The sequence below is a fragment of the Hyla sarda genome, chromosome 1 (genome assembly GCF_029499605.1).
Source record: "Hyla sarda isolate aHylSar1 chromosome 1, aHylSar1.hap1, whole genome shotgun sequence".
NCBI classification, from domain to species: domain Eukaryota; kingdom Metazoa; phylum Chordata; class Amphibia; order Anura; family Hylidae; genus Hyla; species Hyla sarda.
In genome coordinates, this window is record NC_079189.1 from 343,424,372 (window position 1) to 343,447,753 (window position 23,382).

Genomic DNA, 23,382 nt, shown 5'->3' on the forward strand with positions numbered 1-23,382 from the left:
CTTTTTATTTTAAGCCTAATGTTCATGTATCTAGGTCTTTGTTATGATTTATTTTACAGTTATTATAGGTTTCTTGCTGTGAATATATACTTCGCTTTAAACTAGCATAATAGGAGCATTTTGTCTTGCCTTAAAACTGGAGGAGATTTTCCTATCCTTGGTGAAGGAAAATTTGGATTTTAATAAAGACAAAACGCGAGTATTATCTCCCCTTTGTTCCTATACCCATCCCTATTATATTTTCAGTTTTTTTCCTTTATTTCAACATTTCAACAATGATCTATCCAACCGGATTACACTGTTGCTGTGTTTTATTTGGATGTATTGAGGTTCTACAGAGACTAGTCTTAGATGTTCCTGCATTCCTGTTTGAAGTTCTACTGATTCTACTCTACTCCTTCTGATTTCACTGCAAAGAAGAAGGAAGTTACCTGGACGGCAGTTACCTATATCACCTACGCTATATCCTGATTGGACCATATATCATTATACTATGTTTGGTTACGGTGCAGCATGTTTGTCAGCACCTCACATGTAAAAAATCTTTTTGAATACATACAGTACTTATTTGCTGCTGAGTTTTAAGTAAAGAAGGTAATAGCATAATACTCATGTTTTGTCTTTATTAAAATCCAAATTTTCCTTCACCAAGGATAGGAAAATCTCCAATTTATGCAGGCTCTCTAGAATAAATTGTAGCAAATCTGGCATGCATGGGAGGACCACACACATTAAGCTTAGCCCCATCAGCTTGGTGACTGCACAGTATAGTTGAACAAGTCACACATTTGAGTTACATGGCTGTTTGTGCAAAAGCTTATGACTTTACACTTGAAAACCAGGCATACTAGCTTCATAAATTCCCCTCAATTTCTGTAAAGCAAAGCTTAGAGTGTAGGCCAAAGTTTGGCAATTATTGATACCAGACATAGCTGTACTTCCTGTGTCACATTTTTGCAAAAATGACTGCCAAAATGAAAAAAAAATAAAATAAAATAAAAAAATAGCAAAAACATAGCTAAATCCAATTGCTGCTTTGCAAAAACAGAGCAATTTTTTTGGATTAGCAAATTTTTAATTAGGTAGATCCCATTGAAATATTAAATTGCCTGATGAAAGATTGATTACTTACCGGGTAATCTGTTTTCCTTAGCTCATGACAGCACCCCTGGAAGAAGCCACTGTTCTGGTAGAGTGAGCTGAAAAAAAAGCAAGGTGGATCCTGATTCTTTGTAGTGTAGGCGAATATAATTGATGCCCTTATCCATCTGCTGATAGAAGGTTTAGAGGCATGCTGTAGAACGAAAGTCCTTAGTAGAAACCAGATACTTCAGGAGGCATTTTCTGACATCAGGGTTTTGGAACTTTATTTCACCTTCATGTCTCGGCTCTTCCCCCGAAAGAGGGAAGAATAATCTCCTGAGATTTATGAAAGTCTGAAACCACTTTTGGCAGGAAGGATAGTAAGCTTTTCATTACTACTCTGTCATCTAAGATCTTGGTATAAGGAGGAAAGGCAGAGAGCACTTGCAATTCTCCCACCCTCCTAGCCGTGGTTATGGCCAGGAGGAAGCACATCTTGAAGGTGAGCAACTTGATTGAGATAGAATCAAGAGGTTCAAATGGTGATCCTGGCAAGGCATCTAACACCAGGTTGAAATCCCAAGGGGGAATAAAAAGGGTCTTTATAGAGGATTTCAACATTTTGTTTCTGGAGCAAGAAGATTAAGATGTTATCTGCTAACTTGCAGTAAAAAAAAAGGAAGTGCTGAGATTTGTACTTAAGTGTACTAGGACTGAGCTTCTTGTCCAGGCCTAACTGGAGGAAATGAAGGATTTGAGGGATGTCAGGATCTCCCAATGGACCGACTGCAGCTCCCACTGGTCTTAAGAAGGCTCTTAGGTATATGGAGGAAGTTACATCTTTCCTACTTGCAAGAAAGGTGTTTATTACTTGGTCAGATAGGCCTCTAGCTTTTAGAATTAACCTCTCAGCATCCAGGCTCTTATATGAAGGTGATACTACGACTGAGGATGATGAACTGGTCCCTGGTACAGTAGATCTTCCCTGTCCGGAAGAACCCACTGGTGTTAGACTGACACTGTCCTTATGGCAAGGTAAACCAGGGCCTTTGAGGCCAGAAGGGTGCTATCAATCGGACTAAGGCTCTGTCCCGTCTTATCTTTTTCAAGACCCAAGGAATAAGGCGAAGAGGTGGAAAAGCGTACGCCTTCTCTTTTCCCCAATCCTGAGAAAAAGCGTCCACTGCTGTTGGATAATCCAGTGGGTTGAGAGATTAGAACCTGTGAATCTTCCGGTTTCTGGAAGGAAAGATCTACTGAGTATTCTCCAAACCTTTTCTCTGCCACCTTGTTGTCTTCCCCTCTCAGGTGTACCGCAGAGAGATGCCAGCCTGGCTTCTTCTAGAGAAAAATCTGGAAGAAGAGATTTAATAGGGAATCTGATCTTCTCCCCCCTTTTGTTTAAATAAGCTACAGTGGTGGTGTTGTCTGAATAGATCAGCACGTCCTTCCCATGAATCTGAAGCATAAGCAGAGAAAGTTTGGAACACTGCATAGAGCTCTTTGTAATTTGATGTAGATTGATGCATCTGAGGAGACCATCTGCCTTGGAGATGCTGGCCGCAGGAGGCACCACAACCCCAAGGGCTGGCATCTGTAGTTATACTCAATAACAAAGACCCTGTGATAAGTTGTAGGTGCATCCACCATGTCAGGGAGACCCTTTCTATTGAAGAAAGGGAACATTTTTGGTTTAGCGATGAGGGACTGCCATCCCATTTTTGAAGAATATCTGTTTGTAACATCCTTAATCTGTACTGAGCCCATTTCACTGCTACAATAAGTCATCAGACCTAGTACTGACATAGCCTCCCTGAAGGTGCATAAGTGAGACTGGAAGAGAACTTCTACTCTGTCTTTGATGAGGATCTGTTTGACTAGAGGCAGGACAGACAGCTGAGACTATGAATCCAGGATGCCCAAAAATATTTCACTGCCTAGAATAGTGTTTCCCAACCCAGTCCTCAAGGCAACAGTCCAGGATTTTCATTTTTCCCTGTTCTATTCCAATGGAGTAACTGAAAAAACACGGAATGTTGGTGTGCCTTGAGGACTGGGTTGGGAAACACTGGCATAGAAGATTCCAACCTAGATCCTTTAATATGGAGCAAACTACTTGAATATGCAATTGAAGGGTTTCTGAGGAGTGATTAAATCACCCAGATACGGGACCAATAGAATGTTTTGGGTCCTTCTGAAAGCTGCCACCCCCGTCATCACTTTGGTAAATACCCATGGGGCTTGATACCCCAAAAGGAAGGGCCTGATACTGTAAATGGACCCATGCTCCTTCCATAAAGGCCACTACTCTTAGAAATTTTTGATGAGTTGTGGATGGGAATATGGTACTATGAGTCTTCTAAATCTGCAAAGGCCATCATTACCCTGAATGAACCATTGGGTTATTTATTTATTTATTATTTACTAAGAGAGGGACTTTAACCAGGACTTTGAGCAAAAAGTGTTTATTTCTGCTATCATGGCCTCTTGTTTCAGAAAATCTCCCATTATCCCAGTGGGAAAGAATCTGTCAGGAAGAAGACCCGATGTCCAAGTAGATAGAACCCAGGGGCTGGAAGAAATTTTCTCCTAGGCCCCCGCAAACTTGGACCGACATCCCCCCATTAGAAGAAATCAGTCATTGCTTGGGATCTTTAGGAATAGATTATTGGGTTTGAAGAGGAAACCTCTGCCTTTCCTAGGGACTTTAAATTTCCTATTGTCTTGAAGTTTCTGATTAGGCTTTTTGGGTTGTTTTTTTGCCACTAAAAGGAATCAGAAGTATGACCCCGAGTAGGAAAACTTTTCAGAAGCTCTCTCTAGTACTTAGTCTAAGACGGGACCAAAAAGGTGATCTCCAATGCAAGGGATGGACCAGTTTGCCTTTTGAACCCACATTACCCTTCCACTGTCTAAGGCTGGGTTCACACTACGGTTTGTAATTACGGTTCCCGTATACGGCTGGGAGGAGGGGTGGGCAGGGCTTAATTGCGGCGCCCGCACTCAGCCGTATTAGAGAACCGTAGTTAATGTATGTCTATGAGCCGACCGGAGTGAACCGCAGCCTCCGGTCGGCCGCTTTTTAGGTCGTATGCGGTTTCCCGACCGCAGGCAAAAACGTTAATACACGCCTGTGATCTGTGTAAAAGAATCAGTGTGTGCAGTGTTATAGGTCCCTATGGGACCTATAACACTGCAAAAAAAAAACAAAAAAAAAAAAGTGTTAAAGGTCATTTAACCCCTTCCCTAATAAAAGTTTGACTCACCCCCTTTTCCCATAAAAAAATAAAACAGTGTAAATAAAAAACATATGTGGTATCGCCGCGTGCATAAATATCCGAACTATAAAAATATATGATTAATTAAACCGCACGGTCAATGGCGTGTGCGCAAAAAAATTCCAAAGTCACTTTTTACACCATTAAAAAAATGAATAAAAAGTGAACAAAAAGTCCGATCAAAACAAAAATCATACCGATAAAAACTTCAGATCACGGCGCAAAAAGTGAGTCCTCATACCGCCCTGTACGTGGAAAAATAAAAAAAAAGTTATAGGGGTCAGAAGATGACATTTTTAAACGTATAAATTTTCCTGCATGTAGTTAGGATTTTTTCCAGAAGTACGACAAAATCAAACCTATATAAGTAGGGTATCATTTTAACCGTATGGACCTAGAGAATAATTATAAGGTGTAATTTTTACTGAAATATGCACTGCGTAGAAACGGAAGCCCCCAAAAGTTACAAAATGGCGTTTTCTTCGATTTTGTCGCACAATGATTTTTTTTTCCGTTTCGCCGTGCATTTTTTTGGGAAAATGACTAATGTCACTGCAAAGTAGAATTGGCGACGCAAAAAATAAGCCATAATATGGATTTTTAGGTGGAAAATTGAAAGGGTTATGATTTTTAAAAGATAAGGAGGAAAAAAACGAAAGTACAAAAACGGAAAAACCCCGAGTCCTTAAGGGGTTAATTGTTATCAATTGCAGAGGACTCTTGGGCAACAATAATTTAAATACAGGCGGCACAGATTGATTTTTTTTAAATAGGCAGGATCTAGCGGCTTCCTACATTCTGCACATTACGTGATTTAGAAGAAGACAAGACAAAATAACCTGACTTAGAAATTCTCACCCAGAAGTACATCCACACCTCCATAGCCGGGCTTGAAATACTCTTCTTGGAGCGTCCGCCTCAATCTGACGAATGTTCCGACATGCTGGAGGAGTTCAGCAAAAAATATAATAAACCCTGAAGGGCAACCAGGATCGGTCTGCTTAGCTGCTGCCTGGTACTGCTGCTGCAGGTCTGCTGTCCACGGGGTTTCGGATGCTAGAAAACGCCGACAGGGGATCCGAAATGGAGAAATCCCGTGCACCTTTTTGAATGGAGCCGTAACCTGAAGTGACGCTACGCTGCCGGACTGACGTCACTCGTGCCGGCGTTACTGCGCAAATGATACTCTGGCCCCAGAGATGGGAGAGATAGCGGAAGCCACACTACTCCACAGCTCCCACCTCCTTAACTACGCTGAAATCTGGGGACAGGATGGAGATGCAGGGCTATCGGGACCCCACCAGATCCACAGGCAGGCTTACGGCTGCTCCCCAGAGGAGACTTCTGCCAGACAGGGAGCCACACTACCAGAGGACCTGCAGCCCCATAGAGAGGTATGTCTCAGACAGCTCCCAGGCCTCCTTCCGGAGGACAGGAAACCTGAACTGGGGTGTGGAGAGGCGTGTCCCTTTTTTTATGTTCCCAGGTTTCCTGTGCTGCGGTGGGAGATCCTTTCCAGGGGTGCCATCATGAACTCTTAGGTAAATTCCATCTAATTAACTCAAATGAGTAAACTGAGCAAGCCGCAATCTGTGCATCAAACTACTCATATTATAGAATAGGTTATCCAATTCAGATAAATCTTACATTTCTAAATTTTGCTATTCTGCCAGGGATTTGGCAATAAAACATAAGCCTTAACTTACCTAGAATCGCTCTCCTGTCCTCTGGCCCTAGTCCTTTTCCAGCTTTTGGTGCCCGACACGTCACACTGCACTGAGCAAGCCACCAGCCACAGTGATGTCCAGTCTCAGCCAGTGATAGGCTAAGCAGCAGTGTAACGTATACGTATTGAGCTGGGGCTTTGCCTTCCTGGCCAGAGCCATTACATCACACTGCTTCTTAGCCTATCACTGGCCAAGGCAGGACATAGTTGCGGCCAGTGATTAAATTAGCGCAGTGTGACGTCGGGCACCATAAGCAGGAAGACAAGTGCATCAGAGGATGGGAAAGAGATGCCATGTTTATTCTCATTGCGGCAGTCCGGAAAGAATGGCAACATAAATCTCTTATTGGGCTTATATACAGATGTAGCCATGGTAACCAAACAGCAATGTGTTGGACATCCAAATGCACCAGAGATGATTTTTAGCGTGCCCTTGGTTCCAGTAATTGAGGAGTAACGTTAAAATCAAACTTGAGCTTTCTTACATACGCTCTCTTTACCTGTGTGAAGTTGGCACCCCATGTTCGCAAAAGCTGAACATGGATGCACCATTTGTTTGTGCTGCGTTTGTGCCGCAGAAATGGTGCCGCAGAAATGAACGTTTGTGCCGGTTCGGTTCCTGAGTTATTGTGCATTAGATTTTTATGAAGCCCCGCCCACTTTCTACCCCATGAAGTCAAAATTAAAAAACAAAATACACCATTTGTTTGTGCTGCAAAAAGTGAACGTTTGTGCTGCTTTGGTTTCCGAGATATTGTGCGCGTCATATGTGGGAACCCCGCCCACTTTCCACCCCATGTTGTCAAAATGTAAAAACAAATACACCACCATTTGTTAGTGCTACGTTTGTGCTGGTTTGTGCCGCAGAAATTAGCGTTTGTGCCGGTTCGGTTCCAGAGATATTGAGTGATTTTTTATGATGCCCCGCCCACTTTCTACCCCATGAAGTCAAAATTCCAAAACAAATACACCATTCGTTTGTGCTGCAAAAATGAGCGTTTGCGCCGCTTTGGTTTCTGAGATCAGAGAAGTTAATTTAGCATTATGGGATTAACGTAGCAATATATGATTTATTATGATATACACACACAGTTATTACTACAGAGGTGGAAATGTCTGTGTGCGTCTGTATGACGTCACATAGGGATGCCATAGGGACGAGCATTCTGTAATTGCTAATGTCCACTCTGTGTACATTTTATTATACACAATGGAGGTTATTGGCTGAACAGCATTAGTTGACACTCAGCTGTTGAATGGGGGTGAAAGACTGTAGAATCAGGAGTTTGTCCAGTGCAGAAAGGAACAGTCAGGGAGAAGGATAAAATCAAGGGATTAAATGCAACGTGTTTCGCTGATTTTATCCTGCTCCCTGACGGTTCCTTTCTGCGCCGGACAAACTCCTGATTCTACGGTCTTTCACCCCCATTCAACAGCTGAGAGTGTCAACTAATGCTGCATGCTGCTCAGCCAATAACCTCCATTGTTTATAATAAAATGAACAGAGTGGACATTACCAATTACAGAATGCTCGTCCCTATGACATCATACAGACATTTCCACCTCTGTAGTAATATGTAGTAATAACTGTGTATATCATAAATCATATTGCTACATTAATCCCATAATGCTAAATTAACTTCTCTGATCTCAGAAACCAAAGCGGCGCAAACGCTCATTCTTGCAGCACAAACGAATGGTGTATTTGTTTTGGAATTTTGACTTCATGGGGTGGAAAGTGGGCGGGGCTTCATAAAAACCTAACACGCAATAACTCAGGAACCGAACCGGCACAAACGCAGCAATAACTAATGGTGTATTTGTATTTGAAATTTAACATGGGGTTGAAAGTGGCCGGGGTTTCAGCAAATTAAGTGCACAATATGTCGGAAACCAAAGCGACGCAAACGTTCATTTTTGCGGCACAAACCAGCACAAACAAATGGTGTATTTGTTTTTGACTTCATGGGGTGGAAAGTGGGCGGGGTTTCAGCAAATCAAACGCACAATATCTCGGAAACCAAAGCGGCGCAAACGTTCATTTCTGCAGCACAAAACGAATGGTGCATTCATATTCAGCTTTTGCGAACATGGGGTGCCAACTTCACACAGGTGCTCTCTTTATCTTGTGGTTCTCCGAGCTGGATATAATTGCTCTATGTTTAGTATTTGATTATTATGTTCTGTTTATATTATGTACTTGCTTATCCAGTGCATTTGTACATTGATTTGATTCCCAGCCCCTTGTACTTTTGGCCTCCGGTCTCGAATGCAGTTGATCTGTTTTCATGTATATCTGTTATTCTTATGCTAATAAAACCCTTTTGAATTTGGAAAAGAATAAAAAAAATAAAAATAAATCAGACTTGAGCAATGCATTAGGATAACTTATTGCAACTTCAGGAGTGCAGAAAAATATCTTAATGCACCAGGTAGCAGAGCAACGCTGGTGATGTTAGCAGGCTTTACTTTAAGGTGAATGTCACTTTTTGGCACTGTGTTTTAGATTAAACATCCTGCGATTCCTTTATTAATATAGACTAAATAAATCAAGAAACCTTGCACAAGTAAAAATAAGATTCTGGTTGAGGCCAAGAGCCAACACTAGAGGGGCATAGGAAACTAATGCATATAGATAGATTTAAACACGAACAAAACTGTGTGCTTATATTAGAGCTATCAGCTTAAGACACAAGACAGGCAAGTGAAAGTAACAGTAATTTAAACTTAAAGTTTCTTACCCATCTGACCAAAATTATTATAGGCTGGGGTTAAGCAGCCGGTAATTCTTTTCTGCGAGGAAGCTACAAAAGCTTGTCCATTTTTAACAGCAGATGTTATCTGTAAAGCTTGCTGCTGTACATGTATTATTCTTGTGTGAGGCATATGCTGTCTGCCAGTACCTCTATAAGGTACAAGTATACTGCCACTTGTCCTAACCTACAAAAGAAAAAACAAATGCAAAAGGTATCTGTACATAATGACACAAAACATATACAGCAGGACCAACCCAAATAAATTTAGATTGTAGTTTTATTAAACAGCTTAGGGTGCCCTGATCACATGCCTTTTTAGTTTCCCGACATATGAGAGGTTATAGTTTGACAATTCAGACAGAAGGATGGGTGTGTACTTAAGTTTAATAATAAGACTGAGTATCAGGTGATTGTAAGAATTATGCAATGAGGGGTTGCGAGTGGTTTATATTGAGGGGTGTATATTATCCCGTCCATCACCTGATATTCACTTCCATTACTGAAGTTAGGTTCACACCCAACTGACCAATTCCCTGAGTTTTCAGAAAAACTCACTCCTCATGTCTGAGGAACAGATTTTTCATTCTCCTCTGCTTTCAGCAGGGGTGGCTCTTGCTCCATGATTGACACTTCAGACACTGGTTGTATGCAGGCTACTAGCATGTCGCATGATTCACTGACAGTACAGCTGGCACTCAAGCAGAAGAGCACGTGTTTCTGAAAGGTCCATAAAGATAAGCTTCCTGGCATATAATGTCCCTCTTCTACACGAGAGAAAAAAAAAAAAAAAAAGACAGACAGAAAGACATGTCAGCAGCAGCCCCTACACTGCTTCAGAGTAAGGGAGGGTGGTCTGTAGCCTAGACAACAAAAGGCAAAAAGAATAGCTCTAATATAAAGAGGAAAAGTATATATATATATTTTTATATACTTACTGAAGTGTAAAACTTTATGATGGAATGCCCCTTTAATGATAATGCAGTCTTTTTTTTTTTGGGGGGGGGGGAGGGGTTACTTCTCTAACCTTGTCCCAAAGAGCTCCTCCAGTAATGTTTTAAGTGTTTTAACTAAACTATATTAAGAGAGTGTACCTGCTTCTGGCCTCACTAGCCTGCTAAAGCTACAGCCCCTTCCCTTTTAGAAAGTAGCTTCTCACTGTTAGTCATTATCAGCCACTCCACTAACCATTTGTGAAGCGCACACATTCAGACCATCTCAGTCAACCATGGCACAATCCTTCATTTTCCCCTTACAAGTAACATACTGCATGATAGATTAACCAACTGATCTGTAGTGTCTGCACAGCCATTTTTCTCCATCAACTGAGGAGACATGCTATGTTCACATGGCAGAATTTCTGTACAGAGATTCTGCAGCAGAGTCCCAGTGATTTTTATGGGATTCTGCTGCGCTGTTCACATAGCAGAATTTTAGCAATTTAAATTGGCACGGTCAGATAAAGGAAAAAAAAAAATTGGTTTTAAAACCTACTTAATTTTTTTCCCCATATTTTATTAAAGAAAACTGCCTTAGCAAATCCCATTACTAGGGGTCCCCATACCTCCTGGGACACTGATGAGTCCACACAGCAGCATGAGTGTGTCCAAGGGCACACACAAGATGGCCGATTGTGTTGCTGCAGACTGTTCCAGCCTTGTCAAGAGTTTTACCAAACATGTGCTGTTGCAAGTCTACAACTCCAAGCACGCCCGGACAGTCAGTCAAAGGATGTCTGGCCATACTGGGAATTGTAGAGTCTCAAAAGCTGTAGGCACACTGCTGAAGGCACCACAGCTGCAAAAATAAAAAAATGCAAACACGGGACCTCCAACTATTCCAAAACTAATAGTTGGAAGTCCCAGCATTACAGGACTGCCAAAGGTTGATACACATGAATGAAGAGACTGCTGTACTATTAGCACTAATTTAGGAAGATGCAAGTTATACACTCACCATATAGAGTCTTTGGTGGTAGAGTATAGGCAATCTCCAATAATCATATTGGGGGAGATTTATCAAAAACTGTCAAGTGGAAAACTTGCAGAGTTTCTCATAGCAACCAGAATGATCATTTCATTTTCAGAGGCCTTTTTAAAAATGAAAGACGCAATCTGATTATGGGAAACTCAGCAACTTTTCCTCTGAACAGGTTTTGACACATCTCCACTGGTTTTATGCTGTACACACACAAGAAAGTGTTACAGAGCAGGGCTGCCAAGGTCCCTCCTGAGAGCAGCGAGTCAGCAGAGTGAGGGAGATGGTCGAGGCAAGAGAAGGACACGCCCCCTCCCTTTGGAAAGATGAAAGGAGTTTAGTGAAATATCTGTGATCGATACATAAAAAAATTACATGTATATGATCAGGATGAGGTACTGAGTAATATATAACTATTTGAGTGGTATCTGACCAGTATGCTTCAAATTCCGGTGTCTGCAGAAATAAGACATGTCTATTCTTTCTGCAGACTCCGCACAGAATGCATTGCAGTCTAAGATGGCACATTAGCCTCACTATCTACACAGCGAGGAGTAGGAGTTCGAGCAGGGAGTCCTGCTTCCCAGTACTCTCACTGTGTGCACTGCATTCCTGGCAACAGTATATAGACTTTGTATGAAAGCAGTGGAGATATTGTTTCTGTAAGAGAATGTGGCTGTAGCTTTAGGGGCAAATGAGGTCAGGTAAAGCAGGTGAATTTGCTTAATATAGTACATTAACCCCTAAATGACAATAGAAGTCTATGGCAAACTGATGAGCCTGTAATGTAATCCATTTGCATTCATTTTTATCAATCAGTTTTTGATCAGTTATTTCTGAGCATGCTCAGAAGGTGTGAGCAACCAATAAAGGATACAAATGTATTAAAAACTGATGGCACTTAAAGGGGTACTCCAGTGGAAAACTTTAAAATCAACTGGTGCCAGAAAGTTAGAGATTTGTAAATTACTTCTATTAAAATCTTTATCCTTCCAGTACTTTTTAGCAGCTGTATGCTACAGAGGAAATGCTTTTCTTTTTTAATTTATTTTCATCTTGTCCACATTGCTGTCTGCCGACACCTGATGCCCGTATCAGGAACTGTCTAGAGCAGGAGAAAATCCTCATAGCAAACCTATGCTACTATGGACAGTTCCTGTCACGGACAGGGGTGTAAGCAGAGAGCACTGTGAACAAGAAAAAAATTCAAAAAAGCAAAAAAGATTTTCCTCTGTAGCATACAGTTGCTAATAAGTACTGGAAGGATAAAGCTTTTTTTTAATATAAGTAATTTACAAATCTGTTTAACTTTCTGGCACCAGTTTATTTTTATTTTTTTAAAAAGGAGATTTTTTTAAACACTTACCGTAAAATCTTTTTCTCGAAGGATCCATTGGGGGACACAGACAGTGGGTGTATCTTGCTGTCTCTAGGAGGCGTGACACTATGGTAATAAAAAAAAGTCAGCTTCTCCCAGCAGGATATACCCGCCTTAAGGCTCTGGAGTTAGTCTAAGTTCCAGAGCAATAGGAGACCAATAGGTCAAGGAAAACCCAAAAACTGTCCGAGAACCAGAAGGAAAAAAAAACAACTGGACATACCCTCGGAAAGAGAACCAACTGAAAAAACCCAAACAAAGGGCGGGAGCTGTGTCCCCAAATGAATCCTTCGAGAAAGATTTTACGGTGTTAAAAAAAATCTTTTCTCTATCGGCTCCATTGGGGGACACAGACCATGGGACATACCAAAGCCGTCCCTTGGGTGGGCAGATAAGTAATCAGGCATTAGGACGATCCACTGCCGCCTGCCACACCTTACGCCCCAGACTAGCATCAGCCGATGCGAAGTATGAACTCTGTAAAACCTCGAGAAAGTGTGCAAAGACGACCAGGTAGCCACCTTGCAAATCTGCGAGGCAGAGGCTCTATTCTGGAGAAACCAGGATGCCCCGACAGAACGAGTGGAATGAGCCACAACCCTGAAAGGAGGAATCATCCCCTTGCAGCGATAGGCTTCCCAAATGGTGGACCGAAATCAACCTAGAAATGGTGGCCTTGGAAGCAGGTTGTCCCTTGCGACGACCTTCCGTAAGGACAAAAAAGGAGTCACCCTGCCGAAACGAAGAAGTGAGAGATAAGATTGAACAGCCCGAACTACGTCCAGCTTGAGTAGGAAGCGCTCCTTAGGATGAGAGGGAGCAGGACAAAAAGGACGGGAGGACAAGGTCCTCATTGAGATGAAAGGCCGAGACCACCTTGGGCAAAAAAGAAGGATCTGGCCGGAAAACGACCTTGTCCTGATGAATCGCCAGAAACGAAGAACGTCAGGAAAGAGCTGCCAATTCAGACACCCTCCGGATGGAGGTGATAGCCACAAGAAATGCCACTTTCCAAGAAAGGAGGCGGACTGACACCTCTCTAAGGGGCTCAAATTGTGCACCCTGGAGGGCACTCCGACCCAAAATTTAAGTCCCAAGGGGGAGGAGACCGATAAAGGGGTTCTCCGTTGCTTCGACATCTTATCCCCTATCCAAAAGGATAGGGGATAAAATGCCTGATCGCGGGAGTCCCGCAGCTGGAGACGCCCGTGATCATGCACGCGGCACCCCGTTAGTAATCAGTCCCCGGAGCGTGTTCGCTTCAGGTCTGATTATGCTTGACCGCAGGGCCGGCGGCGTGTGACATCACGCTCTGCCCCTCAATGCAAGCCGACGGAGGGGGAGTGATAGCTATCACGCCCCCTCCCGGCGGCTTGCATTGAGGGGCGGAGCGTGACGTCACACGGGGGCGGAGGCATGACGTCACACGCCGCCGGCCCTGTGGTCGAGCATAATCAGGCCTGGAGCGAACACGCTCCAGGGACTGATTACTAACGGGGTGCCGCGTGCATGATCACGGGCATCCCCAGCTGCGGGACTCCCGCGATCAGGCATCTTATCCCCTATCCTTTGGATAGGGGATAAGATGTCTAAGCACCGGAGTACCCCTATAAGGAGGAACAGTGTGCGTCACTCCTTGCAGGAAAGTCCGGACATGAGAATTCGAAGCCAGGGGCCGCTAGAAAAGAACGGCAAAGGCCGAAACCTGACCTTTAAGGGAACTGAGAGACAATCCCAGTTCCAGCCCCGACTGTAAAAAGGAGAGAAGACGGGGAACTGAGAAGGTCACCGGGGGTGAAGTCCTGAGCTTCACACCAACAAAAATAAGACCACCAAGTATGGTGGTAAATTCTTGCTGAGGAGAGCTTACAAGCCTTGAGCATGGTGTGAATGACTTGTGAGGAGAACCCGCGGGCCCTCAAAACCGCGGTCTCAACCGCCACGCCGACAAATGCAGCTACTAAATTGGGGTGGCAAAGAGGACCCTGAGAGTAGATCCGGGGGGGAGCAGAAGGCGCAGAGAAGTGTCATTCAGGAGCCTGACTACATCGGCATACCACGAGGGGTACCTTCGGGGCCAATCTGGAGCTACGAGAATGGCGGGAACGACCTCTGCCTTGAGCTTCCTCAGCCCCCTAGGAAGGAGCGGAAGAGGGGGGAACAGATAAGGCAGGGCAAACCCGGTCCAAGAAATCACTAGGGAATCCACGGCCAAGGCCTGAGGGTCCCGGGACTGACACAAACGGAAGAATTTTCAGATTGTGCCGGGAAACGAAGAGGTCCACGTCCGGAACGCCCCAGAGGTCGGAGAGCTGCGTGAAGACCTCCGGAGAAGAGACCACTCGCCGGGGTCGGGAGAGGACCGACTGAGAATGGCCACTTCCCAGTTGAGCACTCCTGGAATGTGGATCGCCGAGATGGCCGGAACCTGGCTCTCCGTCCAGGAAAGAATTTTGGTCACCTCGGCCATGGCTGCCGAGCTGCGGGTGCCACCCTGTCGATTTATGTACGCCACGGCCGTGGCGTTGTCTGACTGAATGCAGACGGGACTCCCAATGAAGAAGACAAAGAAGAATCGCCCGTAATTCCAATATATTTATCGGAAGAAGGGTCTCCTGGGAAGACCAGAAACCCTGAACCGTCCAATCCCTGAACAAGCCGCCCCAGCCTGATAGACTGGCATCCGTCATAACCACCTGCTATGAAGGGGAAGGAAAGACCGCCCCTGGATAAGAAGGGGCGAGCGGAGCCACCAGACCAGAGACTGACGGACCCTGGGAGGGAGAATAAGCTGACGATTGAGGGACAGAGGCTACCTGTTTCATCGAGAAAGAATCACCAGTAGGAGAGGGCGGTAAGGGAACTGAGCAAAGGGCACGGCCTCCACAGCTGCCACCATCCGACCCAGGACTTCCATACAAGTGCGGATGGAGACTGATACCCGAGTCCGCTCCCGGAGCGCCAGACGTTTGTCCGGCGGAAAATAAATACGGGCAGAGGCAGTGTAGAATCGAAACCCCAGAAAAGTTAGAGACTGGGTAGGCCGGAGGACTGACTTGTCCCGATTGACCAGCCAGCCGAAACGAGTCAGAGTGTGGAGAGTAACGTCCAGATTCTCCCGAGTCTGGGCTCTGGTTGGAGCCTTGATGAGAAGGTCGTCCAGATAGGGTATCACCGAGATGCCTCTCGACTAACAGGACCATCACTGGCACAAGGACCTTCGTAAAGACCCGAGGAGCCGTGGCTAGACCGAAGGGGAGCGCTACAAATTGAAAATGCCCCTCCGGAACCGCAAAGCAGAGGTACCGATGATGGCCCGGAAATATTGCCACATGGAGGTAGGCATCTTTGATGTCCACTGAGGAGAGGAACTCCCCCTGTTCCAGGGAACGCCAACACCGAGCGGAGAGATTCCATCCGGAAGTGGTGGATGAGAAGATGACAGTTGAGACGCTTGAGATCTAGGATAGGTCGCACAGAACCGTCCTTCTTGGGGACCACAAAGAGGTTTGAATAGAAACCCCGAAAAAGTTCCTCTAGGGGGACAGGAACAATCACCCCCAGGGAGAAGCAGAGACTGGAGAGCCGCACGAAATTGCTTCGCCAGGGGAGGAGACCGGGGGGCCCGGGATTGAAAAAGGGAAGGGGGGGGGGCAGGACCCGCGAGGGGAACACCCACGTCTATTCGAAGACTCACTAGAAGTGTCAGACGAGGCACCCCTAGCACGCTTGTGAGAGCGTGAGGCATGAGGAGACGAAGAGCGGGCCCTCTCAGAGGTCCTGCACAGGGATGACCCCTTCAAAGCGGACACCATCTCACGGGAAGCACCAGGGGGTCTGGGGGAGCAGAGGGGCAGGCAGAGCAAGCGGGCTCAGCGGAGCCGGGCATCTCGGTATTACAGTGCTTACAGGTATAGTAAGTCACTAATTCACAGATTACTGTTTAGAGGGATGAACAGCCCTGGGTACAGAAATAATGGGTTAAAGAGGAGAAGACAGGCACTTTCTCACCCAGATCTGTGTCCCCTTGTCAGCTGCAGAGAGGAGAACTTGCTCCGTGCTGCCAGCTAGGCTGAAAAGGCCAGCCAATAGAGAGGGAGGGGCGTGCCTGAAGCAAGGCACGTAGTAACTGACCCCTACCTACAGAAAAAAAAACGTGCCCCCGGCGCTGATTGGGCGCTGCTTCGTGCCTCTGAGAGCTCAGAGCTACAGCTGCCGAGAAAGAACTGTCATGGCCCCCGCTCCTTGTCCCGAGCGCACCTGCCTAGCTGTATATGCGCTCGGGGGAACGGAGCGGGCGGCCAGAGCGCCGGCAGAGGCTGCCGACAAAGTGAAAGTAAAAAGAAAGCCGGCGCTGATGCGCCCGGCTCATAACAGCGCCGCGGCTGCAGCCGCGTATAAGGCGCTGTAAGATATGACAGAAGCCGGCGCTGAGAGCGCTGGAGCCGAAGAAGCGCCGCGGCTGACAGCCGCATATAAGGCGCTGAGTAGTGGCCAAAACACACACACACACACTCTAAAGGATTTCCATAACACCTGCCCGAAAAACAAATGTGCCTTATAAAAACATGTCCCCTTAGTAATTGCTCCCCCAGCATAGTGCAGCCCCTGTTAAACAAGCCCCAAAAGTTGAGGGTGGGCCAAAACAGGGGGTGTCCAGAGGTTGCGAGGCTGTACCTGTGGAAAAAAGTACTTACCTCAGTCAGAAGAACTTACCTAATGGAGTCTTCAGTGACGTCTCCAGTCAGCTTATGGTCCCTGCATCACGCCTGGCTGCTATGCGCGTTCGAGGCGAGCAGAGTCATAGGGGGACCCGGACCCATGAGGTACCACCCATGCGCTGACCGTTGGCGAGAGGGGGGGTTAACAGCGCATATATGCAATGTCTGTGCCCCCTTACTCGCAATGGGGAAACAGTGAACCGCAGTTCCTGAGTCCCCACCTGAAAACAAAGAAAAAGGAATAAAAAAAACAAAAAAAAAAACACGTCCCTATACTAGGAAAACAAAAAACAGAAGACCTGGTCTGGACAGGCCAGACCAGTCCACCTCCTTTAGACACTAAGATTAAACTGACTAACTCAGCGCCTTAAGGCGGTATATCCTGCTGGGAGGAGCTGACTTATTACCATAGTGTCACACCTCCTAGAGACAGCAAGATACACCCATGGTCTGTGTCCCCCAATGGAGCCGATAGAGAAAAGTTTTCCACCGGAGTACCCCTTTAATGGCAACCCTTTGTTCGTATGGGCCATTTAGCAGCAATGACAGGAGAATAGCAGGACGGGAGAGAATGGCCATGTGAACCTAGCCTAAGAAAACTGGATGCTAGCTCCTTTTAATTTCAGCAACATTTTAATGACCCCAGTAATAAAAAGCAAGCTTGGTATTTTAAAAACAGTGAAGGTCTATAGTTACATCACATTTCGCTGATGAATGAGCAACTCTCTTCTTTTGGGTAGGAATTCCATCACTTCCCTTTGATTCTTGCATTTCTATTTCAGACTGATCTTGAATCTGAAAAATATAAATAACCTAAATGCAGAGAAATAAAAACTACAGAACAGCCAGCCCTTCATAAGCCAAATTAAAAAAACGATTAGTAACCAGCATTTTACTTATTGGATCCATCGTATCAACCATGTAAATATCCAGCTAGAAGCATAGCAAGCAAACTCTGAAGGGCTGACAGTGAACCCCAATGGAGTGGGAATTTATCAAGACCTGCAATTCACATGCCAGTCTTAAAATCCTGCTGGCTTCATGTTGACATGATTTATTATCTGCATGCCTCTAAATAAATCAGGCACTCCAGCAGGGGCCCATGGGACACTTTTAAAGGGGAACTCAATTGCTAGACATCTTATCCCCTATCCAAAGGAGGGGCATGGTGGCTGACCCGTCCCCTCCAATAGATGTGAATGGAGGTGGCATGGCGTGTCATCACAAGGGGGTGGGGGGTGCGGCCTTGATGTCAATGACAGGCGCCTGCTCTAAACGTTCTGAACAAAATGTTCAGAATGCTGGGGCACTGGAGTACCCCTTAAATCTATGCTAGCCCCATGCTAGAGCAGATTTCAACTACAATTTATGCTAGCTCTCTGCAAACTGTAATAAATTTGGTGTCTGAGGACATGCCCTTTTCATTCCAACTTTCCGCCAAGCTCTGCCCACTAGGAAAGAACAATGTAAAGTCTTCCAATTTTGACTTCTTAAAGGGGTACTACCTTGGAATTTTTTTTTTTTTTTTTAAATCAACTGGTGTCAGAAAGTTAAACAGATTTGTAAATCACTTTTATTAAAAATATCAATCCTTCCAGTACTTTTTAGGGGCTGTATACTAAAGAGAAAATCCAAAAAGAAATGCATTTCCTGTGATGTCCTGACCACAGTGCTTTCTGCTGACGTCGGCTGTCCATTTTAGGAACTGTCCAGAGAAGCATATGTTTGCTATGGGGATTTTCTCCAGTTCCTAAAATGGACAGCAGAGAGTACTGTGGTCAGGACATTACAGGAAATGCATTTCTTTTTTGGATTTCGCTTTAGTATACAGCCCCTAAAAAGTACTGGAAGGATTAAGATTTTTTAATAGAAGTGATTTACAAATCTGTTTAACTTTCTGGCACCAGTTGATAAAAAAATAAATAAAAAAATAAATAAGTTTTCCACGGTAGTACCCCTTTAAAGCCAGCACCAGTTAATCCCCCAATGCATCACAAGAAAAATGACCCAGCTTTGCATATAGTCTAAATTAAAATATATCCTCCCACTTTGTGCATAGATCTGTGTGTTTTCACAGATCTTGAGTAATAAAAGGCTATCTAGATCTGACAGCAAAGGTTATATAGCTTACAGCCATAGAGATGCATAAGTTTGAATAGGAGTTCTATGCACAAAACAGAAGGGTTTTTTCCCCCCAATCGAGACTATGCTCTCTCTTGATTTATTTTAGATTGATTTAAGAATTGACAGGTCATTTATGCAAAGCTAGCACGTTGTGTTGACTCACAGCTAGGGATTGAAACAGAAATCCATCAATGCAATCTCAAATCACTTATTACTTGCAACACCGGCACAAACCACCACAAAATTTAGCCACATGTCCGGTGTCACAATTAAAGCTGAATGTTCCCAGAACACTGGGAAGGTATTTTTTTGCAATAATTCAAGGCAAAAATTTAGCATGCTCTAAGATATGCGAGATTTAGTAGGCATATATTATACATACACACCTCTTAAAGTTTGGTTAGTCAGCAGTTGTATGTGCACCTTTTGAAATCTAAGCCAGCTAGATTTAAGTTAAACTTACACATTCTTGCAATTTTACAAAATCGTAATCAGAGGTCACATCAGCTACCGACGAAGCACCACCCACTTTATGCCAAACCCAGCCCATTTGACAACGCAGCATAAAGTTGTACAAAGTCAAGGTTTGCCCAAGGAATTGCGGCTATGCCAAAACACTGACATGTGGTTAAAGTGTTCTAAAAAGGTGGAGTTTTTATTATGTAATTCTGTAGCAGGGTCTTTGAACTTCTATAGAAAAATTACACTTTATATTCCAAAATGAACTTCTGACAGCAGTGTTTAAAAGAACATGCAAAAAAGGCCACAAAACAGGTGTTGTATACCTGTGCAGATTTTCTCTTTGCTTCACTTTCAGTAAATTCATTAAAAATTCTTCGACATTCTTCTATTGGATCATCAGAATCAGAAAGATCCAGTTCCTCAGAGCTGTTCTCAGTATCAGAGGATGAATTCAAGACAATCACGTCATCATTTTCAACACTTATGAGCATCTCCTCACATTTCTGTTCATCAATTATTAATGGATCACTACAATTCTTAACCAAAGTTATTTCCGTAGCTTTACAATCATTACTGGCATCAACATGGAAACTCTGACTCTGCTGCAGTAAAGAGGTTTCTTTAAACAATGGCTGGCACTCATCCTTACAGTCAGATTCCACAACAATGGCAGCGCAGTCCTTAACGTTTTCTTCGCTACTTACAGTAGTCTGTTCCTCATCCATAAGAACCTTTAATCCTTCACAGCTGGGTCCACCCTCAGAATTAAAGTTGTTAGAACTTTCAAGTGGTTGACCCTTCTCATTGGCATAAGCAGTAACACCTATACTAAAAGGGCAAGTTTCATTTCCAGAGCCCGTCTTTACATCGACAGTATTTTCTGTAACCACATTTTCAACAGCATCAGCTGAGAGAACTGTTTCTTCATCTGGTACCGGTACATCACATAACTGTAAACGCTCTTTGGTTCCACATACTTTACTGGCTCTTGGTTTCTTTTTTGAAACTTCTACAAGGGGAGGGACATCTATTACAAGCATATCTTCATCATCAGACTCTTGGAGCTTTATTTCCAACCTAATAGGAGATGCAGGTCTTGGCTTTTTCTTACTGTGCTCTCTCTCCTCTTCACTCTCCCGCTTTGCTTTAGATTGGTTTTCATGTTCCTTTTCTTTTGTAGTGGAACCAAAAAAGCCTGCAGAATAGTTAAGTAAGGGGTCATACTCTAGGTCAGTGGCTGGACACCTTCTATCAATTATATATTTTTTAGGAATAGAGTTACTGCTCTTTGTGCAGACTGATCCAACTGTACAGTTCTTTTTAGATGGAGAATGCAGTTTCTCCACTGCATCTTCCACAATATTGCAGTTACTGTCAACATTGGTTGTAGGATCTTCAATGCACTTGGTAGTATGTGTGTACAGCAACAGAGTTTTTTGTTTCTCTTCAACTTCATTTTTTATAGCCTCAATGGCTTTATTAAGTAGCTCAAGTTCCTGCAGGTTATTACCTTTAAGAAAAAATAAAGGTGTTAAGGACTTTTTATTAAAAAGCAAACATTCATAAGACAATCTTAGGTTTTATTCCTACTTGCATCATGGTCTGTTTAACCCCCTTAATGACCAAGCCCATTTTCACCTTGAGGACCAGGCCAATTTTATTTTTGCGTTTGTTTTTTCCTCCTCGCCTTCTAAAATCCATAACTTTTATATCTCCATGTACAGACCCATATAAGGGCTTGTTTTTTGCATGACCAATTGTACTTTGTAATTAAACCTTTCATTTTACCATAAAATGTATGGCGAACCCAAAAAAACTTTATAGGGAGGAAATTTAAATGAAAACCAAGATTTTGCACATTTTGGAGTTTTTTTTTTCACACTGTACACTTTACGGTAAAAATGACATGTGTTCTTTATTCTGTGGGTCAATACGATAAAAATGATACCCATGGCTAGATACTTTTATATTTTTGTACCGCTCAACCTGTTCAGGACGCCGGGCATATACATACGCCCTGCATCCTGAGTCCTTAAGGACATGGGGCGTATGTATACGCCTGTGGGAATTCCGGTCCCCGCCGCTAGCCGGTTGGGGACCGGACCGGAATGCCTGCTGAAATCATTCAGCCGGCAAATCGCCGAGGGGGGTCCCCCCCCCCCCCCCCATGGCGGCGATCGCAGAAAATCGCACGTCAATTCAGACATGCGATTTTCTGCTATTCCGGGCTGATCGGGTCTCTGGTGACCCGATCACCCGGAAAATAGGGATGATCGGAGCTGTCAGTGACAGCCCCGATCATCTTGAGGGCTTGGAGTGAGGTCGAAGAGCTGCGATCTCCTCCTATCCCCTGCCATTGGTCAGAATTGATTCTGACCAATGGCAGAGCAGGACAGTGGGTTGCCATGGCAAGCCCCATTCTGCCCACCCCTGGATGTCGAGAGGATCGTGGGAAGAAGATGGAGGCCGGTACCTGCAGGAGAAGATGCCTGGAGATTCCCGATTGTCGCTGGAGACTGCTGGATCCTCGGTCAGGTAGGGAAACTACGGTGGGGGTGGGGGGGGGAGAAAGTGAAAGTAAAGTGATCTTTACTGTGGCAACCACTAGGAAGGCCAAACTGCAACTCCCAGGATGCCCAGACAGCCAAAGGCTGACTGGGCATGCTGGGAGTTGTAGTTTTGCAACATCTGGAGAGTCACAGTTTGGAGATCACTGTTACAGTGGTGCCCAAACGGTAGCCCTCCAGATGTTGCCAAACTACAACTCTCAGCATGCCTGGACTGCCCAGGAATGCTGGGAGTTGTAGTTCTGTAACATCTGTCCCTTCAGATTTAGCAATTTTCATGAATTTTTTGAAAATTGCTGCTCAACTTTGAAGCCCTCTAATTTTTTCAAAAAGCAAAAATATGTCCATTTAATGATGCCAACATAAAGTGGACATATTGTATTTGTGAATAAAAATAACATTTATTGTGAATATCCATTTTCCTTACAAGCAGAGAGCTTCAAAGTTAGAAAAATGCTAAATTCTCATGAAATTTTGGGATTTCTCACCAAAAAAGGATGCAACTAACGCCGAAAATTTACCACCAAAATAAAGTAGAATATGTCCCGAAAAAACTCTCAGAATCAGAATATTCAGTAAAAGCGTATTCGCGTTATTAATTCGTAGAGACGGTGGTCAGAATTGCGAAAAAGGGCTAATTCCTTAAAGAGTACCTGTCATCATCTAAACTTTCCCTGATCCCCCTTCCCATCTGTCCCCCTTCTCTAACTATGCCTATCCCTGTGTTTATTGAGGTTTAAAACGCTGTGGAAATACCTTTTTTTCATCCCTCTTCATTAGCTCAGGAACAGTCTTTCTGAGGGGTGGAAGGAGGCAGGTTCCGGCAGGAATGATGTCACATGAAGCTTGGCTGGGACTCTGCTTCTGCCAGTCTTCCTGTATGCTGCTCTCCCTCTGCAGCAGTGTTTCCCAACCAGGGCACCTCCAGCTGTTGCAAAACTACAACTCCCAGCATGCCCAGACAGCCAACAGCTGTCCAGACATGCTGGGAGTTGTTTTGCAACAGCTGGAGGCACCCTGGTTGGGAAACACTGCTCTGGAGTGTGCATACAGACTAAATGCAGGTGAGGGATGGCATCCTCTGTCTCTCTCTCCTGTGTCTCTCTGCACTAAAAAGTCAATGCTGAGAACCAGGGGCTGAGAGAGCAATTACAGAGGCAGTGATTAAGGTGAATGTCAGGGGGGGGGGGGGGGGGGGGGCACAGAGCAGGGAGTGCAGTGAGATAATACAATGTATAAGATAACGTGTGGTGAGGGGCAGGGGGAGGTGACTGGCTGTTATATGAGAGGCATGTGCAGGCTTGTAGCTCACA

The 23,382-nt window shown here is 44.5% G+C and overlaps 1 protein-coding gene across 4 annotated transcripts in view; it reads right to left on the minus strand.

Moving 5' to 3' along the window:
- Positions 1-23,382, minus strand: part of LOC130273666 (RNA exonuclease 1 homolog) — a 66,322-nt gene that overhangs the window by 37,632 nt on the left and 5,308 nt on the right. For all 4 annotated transcript variants that reach the window (XM_056520868.1, XM_056520851.1, XM_056520858.1 and 1 more), the window contains exons 2-4: positions 19,826-21,012; positions 17,613-17,711; positions 8,829-9,027 (exon numbers count right to left, since the gene is read on the minus strand). In XM_056520868.1, coding sequence (XP_056376843.1) covers positions 8,829-9,027; positions 17,613-17,711; positions 19,826-21,012 — 1,485 coding nt within the window. The remainder of the gene's footprint in view (positions 1-8,828; positions 9,028-17,612; positions 17,712-19,825; positions 21,013-23,382) is intronic.